Genomic DNA, 20,970 nt, shown 5'->3' with positions numbered 1-20,970 from the left:
CCTGCTGGATATGTCGTGAAGGCATAAAGCTAGATCTACGTACGATTTGGTCCGATCTTCCGTAAATCCGATTTTCGAAAATATTTAAACAATCCGTTAATATGGCCGAGCTGATCACCATAATCGTAATGCAATTTAAAGTGAAACTGTAGAAGACGTTAGTATTCAATCCAAGATTAAAAAGACATTGGTAAGTACAATATTGTACATACTGATTCCAAATCGCATGATTGGAAGTATATTGTACTATAATATATATAATTGTACTCCTAAGAATATTATATTCTTTTTTTCTCTCTCTTTCTTCAATATCCTTATTAAATTATTTCTTTCTTTTTAATTTAGCGAAAATTCTAACTATGGACTAATATAGTCTTATTTGTACTCTTACTTTTCTAGACAGAGTAGAGGAGCGTTATTGTATTAATTTAATAATACAAAGTACATCAATTTTTGTTTATTTATTGCACTATATATCGTTAATGGAAATATTTGAGAGGAATAATTGCGCCACTTCCCGTTTAAGCTTGCGACTTTACCGATCGCATGCGGTCGTAGAAAAATATAGGAACGATGGGGAAGTGACTTAAATCAACGCTCGCGTAAAACGACACACGAGCGGATACGCGTCGTCTCGCAAATTTTTGATCTACAATTCTTTACGTCGTACACAGTGGTAACGTTCATGGTAGCTTACCTTCCCTGATGCAGCCCATTGAGACTAATTAACGATTCTTGTAGACAAGCGCTGCACATAACTCGACAAAACTTTTCGCGCGATAACCAGAATACACACAGACTAGTGTAAGTACTATTGCTCGAGCAGAGAGATTTGCTCGTGCGCTTCACCGTCGGAAATGCTGAACGTTTCAATTCTCCTGCCGGGATGGGTTATCTTCTTTTGTCATAGTTTCGTATGCTTAACACTGTCCGTCCAGTAATTCTGTATTGTCATCGCTTCCAGCGAATTTAGGAACGAGTCATTATCCAAACTGTACATTTCCTCCGAGTTATCCTATGAAAATGAAAGATATCTTTTTTAGTAGATCCGCGCGAAAATTGTATTACTTATCTAGTGAAATGAAACTTTATGAAGAAAAACGTTATGATGTTAGAAGTGTATTCCTGAATCTTATTTAAAGTATAAACACGTGCATTTCACTAAATTATTTTCACTAGACGCACTAGAAGAATTATCCTATATGTATAATATAATTATTGATCTCTTCATTATTAAAGAATTATCTATATACATATATATAATAATACTAACGCGAATGGTGGAATCGTCGATGTAACCGGAACTATCGGGATTGCTGCATTTATCACTGTTCAATGTTTGCGGGGGATTCAAGTACTTGCGCCTGAAAAGAGAGCAAAACAAATCAATGCATTACACGCGAACCCAGGCGTGTAACCTAATGGATATAATTAAAAGCACATTATAAGACTTTGTTACCTGTATATAATAAACCCAAGACTACCCATTGTACTGAGCAGAGCCACGGTCGCCAAACAACTGCCCGTTATAGCGGCTATACCCGCGGCAGATGTCCCCGAGCTTTGTTGTTCGGCCTTGTTGCCGTTATCGGTATCGGTATAATCGGAAGACCGATTGTCTCCCTGCATTTGATCCCTCTGTAAGTGTTGTGTGAAAGAGTTCCTCGCTCTGCTCAGACGAGTTTCGCTCACGCCAACTGCACATTTGTTTTTTTTTTTCTTTTTTAAATTATGATTTTCAAAACACTCAAGTTTTTTGTATTCGCTAAATGCTAACTAAAATATAACTAAAAAACTACAACTGTCTTGTATCTAGTCATTTCTATCGTACGATAAATAAAAAGATGAATTAAATTTAAGTTGAAAAGTGGAGCAGAATTAGCAAGTATGAAAAAGGAGGCTAATGAAGGCATTGTGAAAATCAACGTGAATTAAAATACAATACTAATCTTTTATCTCTCGCGCAAGCTAACGTCATGACTGTTAATTGCCCACGAAATTATTCTCTCATTGCTTTATATAATTCTTCCGAAGAGTTCACCTTCAAGAATAGACGCCGCTGTGGCAAAGTGTTGCGTCTGGGCCACCTCCTCGTCGATTTCGACCTCGTCCTCGGACTGATTGAACGTCCTGATCGCGGCGTTACCGACAACACCGGCTGCGGATAAAGACGTTAGAGAAGACCTTGTCCTGTTTAGCGACAAGTCGGCCTTGTTCATCTCCTCTTGGAGAGGTAACACGGTGAGATCCTCGATCTCGTCAAAGCTGTTGTTTCTACCGGCGCCGCTCGACTGATTGTACCTCTCCTCCTGATCGTATTTGGGTCTACCCGACGACTTGCTTGTCGTCAAAATCCACGTGACCTTACTGTCCTTCTTCGTGGTTGGATTCCTGATCCTCTCGATGATGTGCTGCGCCGGTGTCGTTACACCAAGCGGTATAACGTCGGAGATATTCCCGTGGAAGCTCGACTCGTTGACAGCCTCGTGACCGGTCGCTCCGAGACCGGTACTCCCACGCGGCTCCAACAGTGACGAAATGACAGTAGTGACGGGTTGCTGCCTATCAGCCACCACGGCCGTGTTCGTCTGGGGATAAAGCCCAATGGCCTTGGCGATGCGAAAACTTGGCCTAGGTGACTTCGACGAGCGATAGATATCCTCGGTCTCGATCGACGGGGATGTCGTTCTCGGGGATGGCTGAGGCTGCTGATTGACGGGATCCGACGTGGTAGACGGCAAGGTATTCCCGAGAATAACTGTCATCAAAGAAATAGATATATTGATATTTGTATAACAATTTTTCATCTATGAAATTTTAAAAATCAAGTTTTTTCTCAAAAATTCGGCTAAACTTATTTTAAACGTTTCTTATTAATTTTTGACATATTAAGAATATCTTAATGATTAAAACATTTATATTTAATTATATGAAAATTATTTAAAATATATTATAGTTAATCATAATTGAATCTTAATAATTGAAATTATCTTCGTGAATTATTTGATTGCATAAAGCGATTTAATTAAAAGAGAAGATACTGTCTGAATTCTTCTATCAAGCTAACGGAAGATATACAATAAAAAAAAAAATAAAAAAAAAGATTATTTGCATTAAAACGCTTACCATGTTAAAATATTCGACAAAAAACCTGATAGAATGACTCACCAAGAAATTGCGCGGTAATCCAGAACCAATGCATCCACCAATGTAGCGTCATCGCGTCATCTGGATGTATCTGAAAACACGAATGCATCTTTACATAAAATGAACCAACGTGCAACAAACGCGCAGAATGATCGATCGTCGCATTATACAACTAGTTCAAGTATATTAAAATGCTATTTAGGTTCGAACGAACGAATGAATAGTTAATGTTGGTCAGTTTATCAAAGAGAAGGTTAAAAATTACGGTGAGTAATCCGCGTGTTGCTCAATCGTGAGATCTATGACTCATTCCGGCGCGGGAGGAATTTTAGGATCGGCAGCTCCCGGTTCCAGGAATATTATTACGAAATAACTCGATAAAATCATAAAAGATTCTCTATTTATAGAATATTAATAATCTGTAGTAATTTTAAATTAAAGATAGATTTCGGGCATATATTTGTGCACCGAGGCTTCGTGCGGCGTAAAATATTGGGGAAAGAAAAGACACGTTGAACAACAGGATACAGTGCGACGGTCATGCTCTGTTGACTGCAACCAGTTGCAACTCGCGACGTGACGCGAATTGTATTTCATGGCATTACTTAAGGATCGATCGTCGTGACTTTTCAATTTTATTATCCGACGAAAGAGAAATTTCCTCGATAGAATAATCGCGAGTAAAAGATTCTATCGAAACATTCATAGAAAATCAATGATGAGAAATCAAAAATGAAATTCAAAAATCTGAGATCGATTTAAGAGATAATAAAAAAGCTTTGTTATCTATACTTGAACACATGCGCGTCCGAGTGTATTGAATCTTTTAATTTTTAATATTACACACAAATTTGTAATTATAATTTTAAACTTTCGAAAGAACAATCGTATATGTGTATAAAGGAAGTTGGAGAGTTGGAGGCAACTCTTATGAAACGTCGCGTATAAATATAAATTGCTGTTCTTCTGTGTACGTCAGATGCTGTTTTAAACACAAAAGGTTTTTAATTCAAAATACACGCTGCAGACATTCTATTTTCATGCATTTTTCCGCCAACGATAAAATCAATGGATTCAGTTTATAAAAATCGCTACCTTCCGATATAGTATTCATGTACCTTATCTCTCCCCCTTCAATGCTCTTCATTCATATCTCAATAAATATAGAACAAAACAACTATCTAACACGCATTAAAAAACACACATTTCGTTTCACGTTTTATCTTAATAAATTTCCAAATGCTTAAAATTAATATAAACAAAAGAAAATTATTCTAAATAAATTAATAATATAGATAGATAAATATAAATGGAAATGATTACGGTGTAAATTTAAATAAATACGTATCTCTTTTTTTTTATTTTACGATTTTGATATAAATACTTTTATTAATAGAGATCACGAATTTTTCAAACTTGGGAAAAATGGAGTTGTTTATCTTCGAAACTATCATAGATATCTCAGTTACTTTCTCGTAAGCATGTCAAATATAAAAGCAAATGAAAATATATAAAAAATTCTTTCGTTTAAGAATTTCAGATAATTCTCATACGAATATTCTAGCATTAAAAATCTCTGCCGCAGATATCGTTCGGAGGCTGCGCAAACGAGCCTTCCCTCGACCAAAGTGATTATAGAATTAAGGAGCATGCGAGACACACGTGTACAGTTAGTCAAGCCGGTCATGCTCCTCCGAGCATATATAACTAGTCGCACCTTTGCGCGGATACGCAGCTCGGTGATGGAACCGGAAGAAAGAAGAGAGATGCTCCGGAGAACGTCGCAATTTTTTCCCACTGGTAATTCATGCTTAATAAAGACAGCGGAACAATGGCCGCTCCTCTTCTCTGCTGGGGCGACAAAGGGTCCACCTCGTTGACAATGCACCCTTCGCACATCGGTGTGACTTCATTCATGGACCGGAAACGCTCGCGATCTCGCAACGTCGTATCGCGTCCATGAATGAAGCGCACGCAGGGACGTGACTAGATAAATTTTATGATGTTTCCGACATTCTTGGAAGTAAGAGAATAAAAGAAAATTTTCAAAATATAAAGACTTTCAAGTGTTAAATTATTTGAAAATATTTATCCAGTTCCTTTTTCGACGTTCGATATTTGCTTAACGTGACTTTGAAATTATTTCGATATGTGGAGATATATATTCTTCGATATACTCCTGATGTATCTCGCAAAAGTGCGATTTCTCTCACAAATTGATGATAATCGCGATACAACGCGAGGCGATGATGCTGTTACGGGCCCCTTATTTTCGTAAATAAGGCCCAACGTCCGGTTTACGCCGCCGCCTCAATAAATTTCCGCGGATTAAGGAGGAATTCAACGAATCAACTACATCAAAATTTAATATATTAATACATTTCGAGATTCATGAATTTGACATCACGCAAAGAGAATACACATTTTTAGCCTTTTAATATATGAAATAAATAATTAATTTATGAGTAAAAGTAAAGAGAGATTTACCCTGTAGAATATAATTTAATCTTAAAATCGTAAATATTATCTTATATCAAACTAACTCTATTTTATAGTGGCTGCATACAAAAATTTATGGAAATAAAAAATTATGGAAATAAAAATTTATGGAAATAAAAAAGTTTAATTTTACAGGACAAATCATTACTTTGTTAATTAATTATTAATTTTATATTTTAAAAAGTTAAAAGTGCTTTGTGTGTTTGCAATGTCGAATTCATGAATCTCGAAATGTATTAATCTATTGATTTTTGACGTAGCTGATTCGTCCAGTTCCTCCTCAAATGCAGATTAACATGTTTACGCGAATCTAACGGCATTATACCGCGTTCCATTTCATTTCGAGATTAAAAAGAGATAAGTGCGAATAAGCATACACTCGGGTCGAGCTAGTGCACTTAATTCGCTATGTATGAAACGAATTAGAACGCGTAAGCACACATTTACGCTTCGTAAATACGATCCCGCAAACGATCGCCGCAAAGTATGAAATTGCGCGCGAAGTGTAAGCAGATAAAGAAAAAAAAAAAAAAAATGCGTTGCACATCGCGCGTTGCATAACGCAACTTCCGCGTACTAAACCTCGCCCTACTTCGTTTTTGGGTCAAAAAAAAAAAAAGGAAATAGAATGCAAAATACGCTCAATTATAAATATGCCGTTAACGCGCTTATAATTGTTGCTCGCATTAACGGTAATTAGTTGCTTTAGTCCAAATGTCTGACTCTTGTGAGAATTAAGTCAAGATCGATAGAAACTCCATTTCCAAAATAAATAATCGCATATGAGAGTATATATAAAATTGCTTTATCAAATTAAGGAAAATATATATTGTATATTTGAGAGAAAATGTCAGACTAAAATTTCTTTTATTACACAAAAGATTTAAATCTTTTCTGTGGATTATCTTAATTATGTCGACATATATGAGAAGATTAAATCATTCGTTATTTTCATTATCAAAATTGTAATCAAATATAAGTGAAGAAATTACAAATTTTAAAAATCATAATTTTTCAAGACTCAAGTTATACTATACCAAGTTTATTTTAACAGAATTTAAATTTAATTATTTCTGATATTTCAATATTGTAGGAGTTGTTTAGAGACTAAATACCGAAAAAACAATTTTCAAAATGCAACTATAAAACTGCAAATACATCGAGGAGTGAATCCGCGTGGGAGGCGTTCACTTCATATATCGTGTACGTTCCGTTCCATTTGATTTTCAGACCAAAGAGATAATTTTAATGAATTCGCTTCTGCTGCCTTATACACATACTCTTCGTGAAAGCTCGTAAAAAAAAAATTGGCCGTTTCGCGGTTTAGGCAGCAACGTATAATCCGAGTTCAACAACCGCCGCGTATAAAGTTCTCCGAAGCGGATACAACGCGTTTAATATATGTAAATTAGCGACGTAATTCGGTAGAATTTCCAACTTTTCTATCGTTTTCTAGCGTCGTTTTATCCAAGACTGCAATCTTTCATGTAGTCAACGTTTTCTGCATCTTCACATGGATCGTTACCATGTTTATTTCTCACGTCACCGAGAAATTACATTGTAATTTATTATCTTTGATATCATGCTATCGAATTATAGTGTCGAGTCACGTAACCGCAATCAACTTGTTAAATTGCAACCTTTTTGCGCAAACCTTGACTTTGTCATCTTCGCATATAAAGTGTGTGTCTGTGTGTGTGTGTGTGTGTGTGTGTGTGTGCGTATCTAAAAGTTATAACATCTTTAACATAACTTTGATAATCGCGTGTAATCGAATTCTTAAACTAATTTATCAGAATAAAAAATTATTTTTCTTAAAAATATAACAAGACTTGGTATACGGCACGAAAGTTTCGCTGTTCAATTCCGTTGCTTTCGATCTTCAAATCTGATATAGAACATTCGATAAAAAGTGGGAGAAATGCGCGACAGGATACAATCGCTGGAGCATGATGTGGAAATGCGTATTTTACCTCTTGATCGTACAATCCCCGGAAAGACCGTGATAAAAACCAATATAACAGCATTGAGTGGAAACTGATTTCTTTGCACTTGATTCACTTTCCATGTTTATCTCAACCGAAGGTTAACCTGAGTTAGATTTAATATAAAAATAGAATTTAGTTACATTAGAGAAATCTCTAATCAGAATTATTACGAACAGTATACTCTTCAGAAATACTCAACACCAATATTTTCGAGAAGATACACTCTAAAATTTTGTCAGCGTTTTTTTCATTAAAATTAAAACTTTATAAAATAAAAAGCTTTTTATGAAGAAACTAGAAATATATAATTTTTATTATTTTCAGTTTTCAACTACACACTACAAAAGTTGAACCCTCTTATTATTATTAAATATTACTATTTTTAAAAATGCAATAGATATTTTTTAAATGCAAGAGATACTTTACGCAAGACTTTTCTTCTTATCACAACGCAGTAAACCGAGAAAAAAAATATTACTGCACTTCTTGCGTAATCATAAATCATCAGACCGCGAAGATTGTCAGATTGTCGAGTTACGCTTTATCGAGCGAAATGCATCGAGAAGAGAAATATGGTTGAGTCGACGCGCGATCGGATTAGAGAAGTGGTACTAACGAGGACTGCAAAATGAATTGCGATTTGTCACCGCATATCCAGTGTGAAAGCAAATTATCGAGCAACTGCGCGAAGTTAATAGCCCATGAACTGATTACTCTCGACCTCTATTTTTCAGTCACTTTTTAATAAAGCGAGCCGCGAAGCGGAATAATCCGTGAAGGAGTTAATTTCAGCGGTCGATGTGTAACTTCTCCTAATTTCCTCTCATTTATTATACTTCGATTTTTCAAATCACTGCACTCGTGTAGAAGTTTGCCATCGTTAGAAGAGACAATTGGATTTTTTTTTAATTATTTTATTATTATTATTATTATTGCTTCTCTTTCTGTGAATCGTGTTAACCGGTCGTCCTCAATTTGAAAAGGCCAGCGTTACATCCTGGTCCAAACAATTTTTCACATTTATGTTTTCCCATTGGATGGTATTTCCTCTGCTGCAGCTGCACGAGAAGCTTTTTATCGCAATCTTTTTCTGTCGGTGCATGTGGCCAAAGCGATAAAGAACAAGCGTATTAAGTGTTATATTATATATGGTGCGACCGTACATAATATTTACAATCTATGTAATTTATAAAGCACAGAAAATAAAAAAAAAAAATATTTAAAAAATATCGCAAGGTAAATGATTGAGTCGGTGATGTATTCAACATGATTAGATATGACTGGTCAATTTTTAGTACTCCCTTTATAGCTTTTTTTTTTCAAATTTGTCCCTTACTTCGTAGTAAATATTCATGACTGCGAAAATACTTAATCGAGAATGTGTGATTAAATCTATACAAATAAATATAAGAGAATTGAAAGCACACAGTTTCCTCTCATATAATCACAGTTCTAAGCCTTATTTATTCAAATTAATGCTCTTCAAGAGCAATCTCGCAAAAGAAAATTTGTAATTAAAATTTAGTCCAACCGAAAATAATCGTATAATGCTACGCTCTCGAGCAGAAGGAAAGAAATCACGCATTAAAGGAATGTCAGTGTTTCGAAGCGAATTCAGATAACAACAGCAGCTGTGCAGCTCAATCGTCTTCGATATCATATTCACAATATAAACTTTCACATGCATACATATACACGCGCATATTCTGATTGCGATCTAATTTCATCCGGGAAAATTTCACCGCATTTCGGAATAACACGGTCCCGATAGTAGAACACACGATGTGAGATCGCTTTTTTTGTCCAATTAATCTTACATAAAAGTGTATCACGCGTGAGAATCTCGGCCATTAAATAGGCGAAAACGCGATTTAAAGTCTAATAAGAAACGTATTAAAATCTGTGTCATTCAAAGGTGATTCTTAAAGGGAGTTTAAGGTCGTCCGCAAATTTTCGACGTGAGAAAAAAATTTTATACAACCAACGAGAAGACAAATAAAATTAAATGCTATTAAAATCTCATGCATCTTATTAATAATTGTCATGCAAATCTTGTACTTTACAATAACGTTTTCAGAAGAAAGTTGACAAATGTAATTAATTAAAACTATCAAAATGATACAATGATTTGTAATTAGAATAATAAATAGATATGTGTAATAGATGTTATATTAAGTATACAAAAAAATGTAGAAAATATCCATTACTCGTGGCCTTCGTGCGACAAAAAAATTCTCTACGAATATTCCTTTATCGGTATAATTTATATCGATAATCTATTAAATATTACACGGTATAAACGCGGATATCCTTCTCTCGAACTAAACAGTCGTGCGATATTTTGTTGAACACCGTTTTTAGATGTGCTTGATCAGGTCTATTAAATGTAGATTTACTCCTCGACACTTCCTAGCAACTTTCGCAATCATAATCGTATGTGAATGAGTAAAGTAAAAGCGTGAGATAGCGGTTGTAAAATCCGCCATTTTAAATCCATAAAATCAAATAACGATTTGTGCTTGAAGAATTATCAAATATATAGATTGCGATATATTGTTAACTATTATAAGTTATTTTTTTATTACTCAATCGAATATAAAAATGTGAAAAACATAGCTAAGGATTGTTGATAGCAGCATATTATTTAATCGTAGTTTAACGTCATTAAGTAAAAACACCGTCATTTGTAACTATTATTAATTCAACCTTGCACCGAAATTCCATAGAGATTTGTAATCATTCCACGTCATGCAACTTGCTTATTACAATTACGATGAAAATTTTTCCCGCAAGAGAGATTTCCATCGTATACGAGGTAAATTTTCAGACGGTCTGATCTATTCTTCGTAACAAAGTTTCTTTCACCCGCAAACATTCTTCTTGGAGCCCCTATTGTCTTCCACAGACACCTTTTTGCCGTTGCAGTTCCCCGAGAGCGGCACTGTTTCGTCAAACAATCGGTGTCGCTCTTCTTGTAATTTTGTCCTCTCAAAAAAAAAAAAAAAAGAAAAAAAACACGGGGAAAATGGTTTTTAGTTCATCGATTGTGCATCTGTTCTCGTCGCTTGACATCACGATTGACACTCCATTTTCACTTTGACAGCAATATCGATATTATTTCCGTTCAATATCGCGAAAAATATGAACGCTTTCGGAAAGTCATTTTAAGAATGGCAGACTTTTTTTTTATCCTAGCTATTTTTACAAATATCTATCGAGATTATCGTATGTTTAAGGGGGCATATCCGTTTGAACTCTCGAAAAGAGTATGAGTACATTTTCTAGATTTTTTTGCAGCGCAACGACTTGATAAAAACTTTTTATTTTTTTTTACAATATTAATACAACGTTATTAAGTACTTAAATAAAAATTATTAGCTCAAAAAAAAATTTTGCTTAAAAAGTTATACGAATATTTGCAGATTTATATTTTCATGCACGGTGTGCATAACAACTCGAGCTACGTTCGACGGATTGACTTCAAATTTTGCATGCGAGTTCCTGATAAGATTCTGCATCTGCTAAAAAAACCTTTTTTTAACCCGATTCCTCATTTTTTTGTTATAAACAAAAAAAAAGATGGAATTTAAAAAAAAATGAAACTTTTTTTCAACACGTCGCCATTTTCTTATTTTTTAAAATTTTGAGAAAACGCTTGGATAGAAGATAGCTATTAATATGTTTAATACAAAAAAACTTGTACTTTTTATTTCAAATATGGTAAACTGCAAATATAAATCTGCAAATATTCACATAACTCTAAAAAAAATTTTTTTTAAGCTAAAAATTGTTATTTAGGTACTTAATAATATTGTATCAATATTGTAAGAAAAAAGTTTTTTATCAAATTGTTGCGCTGCAAAAAAATCTAGAAAATGTACTTATTTTTCGAAGGTTCGAACAGGTACACCCCCTTAAAAGATACATTCAAAATTTATCGCATTTTTTAAATTTGCTGTAATGTGTTTCTCATTCGCACCTTTTTTTCAAGTTTATTGTAATATAATAATATATTCGAAAGAAAAGCTTTATATAAAAATTACAAACGTGGATAATAATAGAGAACGAGTAGAACGAATCCATTTGTGATGATACTGTCCGCGAAATTTATTGAGGATTTTCTCCATCGAAGATATTTCTGCGATAGATTAAACTCGAGTTACACCCGTGAAAGAAGGAAAGATAAAATCTCTTCATTTATGATCGAAAGTTCGGATGAGTTCATCCGATAGCAATTACATTCGATTCCGCGAAAGAGAAACTCAGAAATCTACGCTAATCCCATCCAACATATATATGTATGATTCTCCTTTTTCTCTCTAAACATTAATTTCATCAACTTTTCACGGCGGGAATCCGAATTGCATGGACGATATTGATACGCAATTACATTCGTAATTGTAATTTATCGAGCCGGCTGCTAATCTAATCTAATTTAATCTAATCGGTCACTCGGCTTATAAATTGATTCAGAGGATTACTAGCCGCTAGCCTATATATTTTAGAGAATGTACAATTATACTGGCTTAATTGGTACTAAGTGCGGAATGAGCTAGCGAAGTATTATGACACGCATCATTCCCTTTGACATGCTTCCACATCGATTATGTCGCTTTTATATGGTAAATGCATCCTTGTTAATGTATTAATAGCCTCTCTACCTTTATTTTATCCACCGAATGTAATTTACATTAATGATCACATGTGTATTAAATGGAAGTATTATGTTTTTCAGTAAAACGTTGAAATGATGAACGGCAGTTTCTCTCTAAACTTTCGTTAAATATCTATTGTTCAGTTTGACCGTATCGTTCTGCAAAATTAGCGTACTGTAATTGCGGTATATTTGTTTCGACTTATTCATGTATCATAAGCTAACAAATGGACGCTTAACAGATGTGATAAAAATGTATTTTACACGGCTATCTTGTCGCCTGGGGAATATGAAAAGCAATTCTGATGTCAATTTATTAAAAATGTGGCTTTTATCGTGAAAACATTGTCCATATGTACGTTGTACGAACATCGCATTGTGCGAATTGCAAGCGTATTAAAAGTCAAAGACATTGAAAGAGATAATTGAATTATGTATTTCAGATTTAAACGATTATATATAAAAATATTTTAAAAGACGCTTTTTTCACCCGTAAATATATTCGACAAATATATTTAAAAAATTAAAAAAAAAAGCTATGTAACTATATAAACAATATATTAAGAAAAAATCAACTTTTGATTAAATCAAAGAATCATGAGAGTACGATTTGTAATTATCTTCTGAAGTTTACGTGAGCATTTTATGCAACATTCGTTAATAACAATACGGCGCATGCATGTGCAATAAAAAGATCGTCGCATTATCAAATTAGCATTATTTAACCGACGTTTAAGTGACATTAGCTGACGCATCGATTCATATATGTAGCTCGTCGTCATTTCGACACGCGGCCGAAGGACGTGGAATATTTCGTTAGACGCGCGCGGAGAGAAACTGCACAAATGTTGAATATATATAATTTGCTGCACTGCAAATTTCTACCTTCACGGGGGAGATAATAAGTTATAACGCATATATATTATTCCTGAGAAAAAGAGAGAGAGAGAGCGCGAAAGCTCGTGCGCTGCAGCTGCACCGCAAGTCACGCATGCGTTGTTGCAAAACTAGCGAAAGTGAAGATTCGCTTTCGCAGCCGTTTTGCAAGTCGCGTACGATCCAATTATAAGCATGCGAAATGAATGTGCGTCAGTTATATCGAAGGTGATGTATCGAAATAGATACCTCTTCTCGAGATTCTCTTGCCTGCTTCGTTTCAATTCAATCCCGCCCCAGGCCCTTCCTGACGTGCGCTTTAATCAGTTTAATGAAAACACTTTCCGGGGCAAACTATCGATGAGAAGTTTGCGTACAATAATTTCCAGCAACAGATAGCGATATTGCGTAACTTTATTAATTAATGGCTACAATGTAACCTTTAGAATATAATTTCCGCGGTATATTCTCGTGCGGAATAATTCCAAATAATTTTCTATTTAAAATAAAGTAAGAGAAAGTAATATATTTGAATCGTTTTGAACAATTATAACTGAATACAATGATGAAATTATAATTAATATTATTATGCTTCTCTTGCTCGTGTTTTATTAATTCGCTTTAGACGATGTAACTCGCTATAAAATTTTAGATAGAGAATTCAATTTATAATTTTATAAATATGACATATATCCTGATGTGTATATATGTATGTACTTTAATATATATTTTATATTAATGTGAATTTTACTTCTTCAAATATTTTCTGTATTATACAAAATTATAAATAGAATCCAGTCTTGAATTTTGTCGTAAATCACAGATCGTCTAAAATAAACTTTAGATTAGAATAATTATTAACTTTATATCCGTTTCTTTATCAGTAATAAATAACAGAGGATTTCAACGAGATATGAAAAAGATATGTTTTGTGAATCCTGTTGCAAATCTTTTTACAAAAATGCGACTAAAAATGGAAAAAAACAACGTATGACGATCTGTAAAAAGACACGAAAAAGGCAGGCAATTTGCGCGTGCATGCACGAGGTCACACGGATGGTCAGGCGTGTAGTACACGCACGAAGGTGCGAAGGTTCGTTAAGTGGTAGCATGCCTGTGTAAAGTCCTGCTGTCGCAATTAGCGCGACTATCTGCGTCACGTACGTCACGCGCATTTCAGAGAGGAAAAAATTGCAGTTTTTCGTTGTGGCAGCGTCATCATGTCTCATGTATATGCAGCAATTCGCTTCGTCAAATATAATTAAGTACGATCAATAAAAAGTGGAAACTTCAAACCGTTTAATCATAATTGACATTATAACATGTGCTGGGAGACGAGATAAATAGAGAAATTATGCCACGTTTTGGCAAAATTTTATTTAACTTTATCGATAAATTGGTCAGTTAATTATATGTAATTATTCATAGTCTTATACGTCATTCATATATCTTTATACAATTTTTTTTTTCTAAGGAACTATTAATTATTTTTTATTAAAATTGTTTAGAGATATTTCGACATGTAGAATATATCAACCATTTTTATAATTTAATAACATTGTTAAAGCTGGGATCTTAAAAAACGTTGATAAATACTGTAGAATTTTTTTACGTCAATGTGAATGGACAAAATTGATTGCGATATTGTGAAAAACATCAAGAATGATTCTACAAAAATTATGTAACAAAATCGCATATTTGAAAAGGATTGAACTTTGTGCACGAAAATTATATTTAGGTAGTTTCATTTTTTTATGCATATAATAGCATTTTTATTTCTCATTTCTAGAGTTATATTTTCAAATCATATTATTCCAGCGTATCATTATCATTATACAAAATATTTTAATCTTCCCCATAAATATTCCTTTTAATGTAACAAGAAGAAAACAATTCATTTTCGTGCGAGTTTCAAGCGAATTTACTTTTAAGTTTATCCATTGTCTTTTATATATTTAAAATCTAATAAAAATATTAAAATATATATATTTCCTATATTAGAGTTTATGAAATATTTTAAAATACTAATCGCACGATTAATCCAGAATTATTTTTATATTATCATGTCGAGATATCTTTAAAATATCTTAATGAAAAAAATGCGACGAGAATCGTGCAGTAAATGAATTAATTTGGGACAATCAGAAAATTGTCCACACGCGCCTGTGCGTGTAGATAAATACAAATCATTTTTAATAGTTGTAATATTCGATGGGAGAGAGAAAGATAGAAAGATGGAGGAAATCGCCTATTTAATGAGATTACCAGTTGCGTCTCTGTAGGTCACGTGGCGTCACGAAGCCCGTGATGGATATCTTTTAATCAGCAACGCGATCCATATAACAGTTGCTTTCATCAACGACGAAAATCGCTGATGCATCTCGTACACACCTCAACGTACAATAGTATAGAATTTGATGCAACTTATGTAAAGCCTTCATGCGCGTTGATATTTCGAAATGATACGAGAGCAAAGATGCTATGAGAAAGAGAGTGCTTGATTGTTTCACTCTTCATTGCGCGGGAAGAAAAGCCGCGATAACCGAAAGGAACCCCGAGGGAGAGGAATTTCCTCTTCCTTTGAACGCGTCCGCCCGACGATAACACGTTGCGGAAAAGAAACCACGCTTGTCGACGAGTTTAGATAACATCGCCGGATCTTGTGTAAAAGTACTCGCACGAAAATCCCGAATATTAATTTTGTGAATTTTTTTGAAAGTTTGATACAATATATAGAATTTTTTCATACATTTCGTTTCGTTCACTCGAATGTCTCGATACATTTATTCGTCGACAACAATAGATTATTCATTGATGGCGGCGGGAAAATATCTCGCAAAATTTCTTTACGCAATCGTTTTTTCCACCTTGTATAAAGAAATATTTTGTTGCGTAACGCAATCGGCAAGTTCGCATAAAGAAATAATACGACGCGAACCGGGAAGAGAATCCTTTCACTTATCGTTAGCTATCTTTCCGCGATTCGTTGTGGGAGCAACAATAGGTTCTTTAACCGAAGATCGATTCATCCCAGAACGACACGGTCCATTCTTCGTAAACGCGGGCAGATGTTACGAAAGTAAAATGCAAACTTCGTTCCGGTCGTTCGCATGACGCTCGGAGGAAATAGGAACTTCCTGTGCGGAAATTCGCGACCCTCGACGGAAGCCCGAGGGAGAACGCGGGTGAAGTTAGAGGAACAGCTGAGCGAACAATTACGGCAACGAATATTACAATCTTATGGACAAGCAACGTACCATGAAATACGGAGTAAAATCAAATTTTCGATAGTGATTTGAATATAATTTTACGTAAAAAAGTTTTTTATATTTAAACTGCAATTTTGAATTTCAAATTCTAATTTCACGTTTTCTGAGCTTTGTGAGTTAAATAATCGCTTTCAACGAAATTTCGTATTTTTTTTTTATCTTCAAAATCTTTTTCTCTTCAAAAGCTACAAGTGTTATACTCGACGTGCATGTCATTGCTTCATCTTCAATGGAAGTCTTAATAAACCCTTTTCACGAAATTTTTTTTTTTTTTTTTTTTTTTTTACATATATGTATTTTAATTTCCTAGAATGTGTGTGTTTGCGTGAAAGTATTCATATATTAATTAAGTAAGACTGAAATTAATACAGAAAGATAAATGTAATATATCGAAAGCAAAGAAAGTTGCACATCAAATATATTTATATGGAAAAAAACACAGACATAAAAAAAAATAATTAAAACAAGATATTTCTCTCGTAATCACGCAACCACAATAATTAAAATAAATGTAATCGAAAACTGATAAGAGAGAGAGAGAAAAAATTTATCTTGTAAACAAGTTTTGTATCGATATCATCTGTGATATATATAGATACACTACACTATTTCATCACGATAAATAATTGATTTGCAAATGGACTTTTTCTCATATTGCTACGAAATGAAAATATCAAGCAAACACGTATTTTTTAAACAAACATTCGTATATTTATCTATATATATTTTTTTATCAAAGTAGGATTTTACGGATATTATTAAATATTTATTTATTTTTTAATATCTTCTTCCTTATATAGGTATTACGGCATCTCCTCGGCTATATATTCTTTTCAAAATCTTTCTGTATTTCTTTTCTAAACACTCAAAAAAGTGGTATTGCAACTACAGCAAAAATTTTCTGGGTGCGCAAAATTAACTGAGGTACATAAATGATTAGCAAATACTGTGATATCGCATATGTTTCGCATTTAATCAATCTAAGTGACAGAGACAGAATTTATATCTGAACTGTTTGTGAAATTTAGAAAGAATGTTTTTCTGTGGCGCCTATCCATGTTAAGGCCAATCATACTTGTTATAAAGTTTGGCTGTGGTACACAGAAAAAATTAGCGGCGAGCAACAAATGAATATATAATCCTCACATCTAACATATTTGTATAACGCGCCCAATCTATCTAGCTCTTTTAAACAATTTCTCTCAATTTTTCGATGCTGCAGTTATAATTGGCAGTTATATTTCTCACAAAGATCGTTCTAGCTGTAGTATCGAAACTCATATTTATCCAATGCAGTGATTAACATTTGGCAATGGGACCTAAATTTTCTAGAAGATATTATTAGAATATTGCTGCTATAAATTCTATATGTAACAGACAATATTCTAACAGATACAAAAAATAGCGATAAATTTTTGTTGTGACACCTAGAAATCTACCTATATCAGCAAGACATTTTTTTGAATGAAGTTTTTCTTTCTCGCCTCGAAAAAAAGCATATCGTTGAGACATCGGAAGCAACAATTCCACGGAGTGAACAATGCGCTCTGGGACGCTTTACCCAGAGTATAAAAGTGTGAGATCTCGCGGAAGTCTCAAAGAAGAAACGAATAAAAGAATTTATCTCGAAATACGCTCCCTGACCGACACGAAGGTGCGCTGTCGAGCGTGAAGAAAAAAAGGAAATGGACAGGCGCGTCAGGTCGGCACGCCTGGAACGCAGACTATTTCTGGACATTCCTCGAAGAACTCGTCGCGTGCGCTCGCGTTGCGAAAAAAATCGTTTCCTGGTTCAGCTTAGTTTAGATATGCGTTTCGATGCACCGATTGTCCCAAAAATAGAATCGTCGGAAAATTAATAAACCGAAGTCGCAATCGCTTCTTCAGAGATACCTCGTTATTCGCGAATTTATTTTCGCGTGTTTCGAATTGAATTTATCGTGATTGCAAATATTGTAAAAATAGGATTCACAAGATATTTATTTATACGCGTTTTTTAATATAAAATTATTTTCGTATAGTATTAAATGAAATTTAATGAATAGCGGAAGGCGCTTTACGTAAACAAGAGAATTATTTTGTTGCTGTAAATGTCCCTTCCCTTCCGAGTTTACGTAAGTTGATCGATAGTATGCGAATCATCAACAATACATCGCTTATACAATCGATGAAAGACCGAAACGTTCGCCGCATAATTTCCGCAAGCACTAATTGTCTCATCGGAAATTGCATGATAATTTGCGATACTCGAAACTCTAATTACAATACTAATGACGATGGAAAATATTTCCTCATTACGTGACGTATATCATTTATCGATGCAATTTTATCTAGCCTCTCTCTATTTTTTCCGATACGCTATACTCGCGATATTCCACGATACTCGATTGGATATCATGTCTAACCGGTTATGTTGCGCAGTCGTCATGAACAACACACTCTTGTCAAGGTGCGATGAGTCAGAAAAATGTAAAACGGAGAAGAAAAAAATATACTTCGATCCTGCCAGGATTCGAACCTGGAATCTTCTGATCCGTAGTCAGACGCGTTATCCGTTGCGCCACAGGACCATCTGATTACGAAATAGATTTAAACGACATATCAACGGATAAGAGAATCGCCAAATATAAACGAGAAATAGATATTCTCAATATTTGAAATACTTGTATATACAATAATAATATAATAAATAATGCCACAATTTATTACAAATAGTGACAAATCCAATATTCCTACAAGATGTGACGTTTCTTTATTGTATATCTATATGCATTTATTATTTTATAAATTTCTTTCATATTGTTAATAATATATAAATATTTAAAAACATCTCCTATTTATATCAAGTTCTTTTTATAAGCGCCTTCAGATTTGCGTTAAAAAATCCATTTGAAAATGAAAATTGTTTCGTTTATTTTGAAGAGCAAAAAACTGCATCAATCATTAATATATATAAACAAGAATAAATAAAGTGGAAAAGTGAAATGACCGGATATCCTACTTTCCGAGGACATGTCCTCTCTTGCGATGTCCTTCAGGATTTTCAGATCTGACCTAGTTTTATAGTTCGCGAAAGATTTAAATGTATCGATACTGATCGACATTTCAAAATTAAATAATCAGACATTTCTGTCAATAAACTTTACGTTATTCTAAATTCCACTTATATACATAATCTTGAAATTTTATTTAAAAATATAAATCTATCAAACGAATAAAGAAGCTGTCAATAATTTATATATGTAGCGGCATTTATTTTAAAAAGTGCAAATATTCTAATTCCTTTATTCATGCGCTGTCATTCATGCAAATTCCGGGTGGAATATCTGACATTAACCGAAGGAAAGGCAAATAACTATCTATAAAAATATTTTCATAATTCATTTACAATATTCCAAATGCATATTTCGCAACAAAATGCATTTTTCTTCCGTGAAATTTTATTGGATTCTAAAAGACATTCTAAAACACAACGATGACTTGACTTTGACTTCAAAGGCTAAATATAAATCGATCTTCAAGTGTCGATAAGCCCGAATTTTCTTTGATAACGTAATATTTGAAAGTTACGGCCGGATATGATATATACAGCGAGGCCAAGGATATAATTATAAACGTAATTTAAGTTCCGATATTGGATGCTCTAATGATTACCCTTCTTTTTACTCCAATTTGCAAGTTTAATGAGAAACCGAAGATAAACGAGATGGTTAAATATCCCGAGTGATATATCCTGATAATTTCATTAAGTACGCTCGCGCGCGCTTTATGTGCAAATACCGTCTCTCACTCGCTTGTAAATCGCAAGACGTCCTTCCCTTCGCAAGAGACGGCATATTTCACGGACACGTTGAATTGCAGTCGCGCATCGATCTTTAGACGAACCGCTCGTTTTCGTAGCGCGCAGCATCACATAAAATGCTGTTCAATCGAACATGTGTGGAACTTGACGCATAGACACATCCAAGTTCCCGTATTTTTAAAGTCTCATAAAAGATCTTCTTTTACGATTAAAAAAAGACCCCCTGTTTAACACACACATATATCATATCCATCAGAAAATAATCAGTAATCTTTATTTATAATCTTCTTTACTGTATAAAATTCTCTCTCTCTTATTCTTTCCGTATTTTTAAAGAAATAATTATTTATATTAATTTAATAATTAAATTTAATAATTAAATTAAATTAAATTATATTGCTTTAATTATACAATCATATTGAATAGTTTGTTATAACAAACATATATCTATATGTTGATTAATTATCAATATATCGAGATATATTGATGAAAGTTAATCGTATGAAAATAACAAACAATCTGATATTGACATTTAATTACATTATAATTTAATTGATTAACGACATTAATATGATGCGTGATTTTTTTATTTCGCATATAAAGACGATAAAATGGAATCTCATTTATTGCGATATCGATATATATAAGAAGTGAAGCGCACCTATTTTCCGGAAGAATGCGGCGAGATGTACGAGACGTATTGTTTCTCGCGATTCATCTTCGTATATATATATA

The 20,970-nt window shown here is 33.7% G+C and overlaps 1 protein-coding gene and 1 non-coding gene across 3 annotated transcripts in view; both read right to left on the bottom strand.

The window, feature by feature from the left end:
• Positions 1 to 20,970, bottom strand: part of LOC115235877 — a 22,315-nt gene that overhangs the window by 547 nt on the left and 798 nt on the right. Inside the window, exons 2-7 of one of the 2 annotated variants that reach the window (XM_029807964.1) lie at positions 4,865 to 5,163; positions 3,169 to 3,238; positions 2,042 to 2,758; positions 1,460 to 1,697; positions 1,274 to 1,364; positions 1 to 1,015 (exon numbers count right to left, since the gene is read on the bottom strand). The exon at positions 1 to 1,015 is cut by the window's left edge and continues 547 nt beyond it. In XM_029807964.1, coding sequence (XP_029663824.1) covers positions 905 to 1,015; positions 1,274 to 1,364; positions 1,460 to 1,697; positions 2,042 to 2,758; positions 3,169 to 3,220 — 1,209 coding nt within the window. In that variant the 5' untranslated portion in view covers positions 3,221 to 3,238; positions 4,865 to 5,163 and the 3' untranslated portion in view covers positions 1 to 904. The remainder of the gene's footprint in view (positions 1,016 to 1,273; positions 1,365 to 1,459; positions 1,698 to 2,041; positions 2,759 to 3,168; positions 3,239 to 4,864; positions 5,164 to 20,970) is intronic. The other variant, XM_029807963.1, reaches the window with a different exon arrangement.
• Trnar-acg lies at positions 18,931 to 19,003 on the bottom strand. The gene has a single exon. It is a non-coding gene; the product is annotated as a tRNA-Arg (tRNA).

This window comes from Formica exsecta, unplaced genomic scaffold (genome assembly GCF_003651465.1).
Source record: "Formica exsecta isolate Colony F162 unplaced genomic scaffold, ASM365146v1 scaffold236, whole genome shotgun sequence".
Taxonomy (NCBI): Eukaryota; Metazoa; Arthropoda; class Insecta; order Hymenoptera; family Formicidae; genus Formica; species Formica exsecta.
Note: the sequence above shows the minus strand (reverse complement) of the source record. Positions and strands in the feature narration are given on the sequence as shown.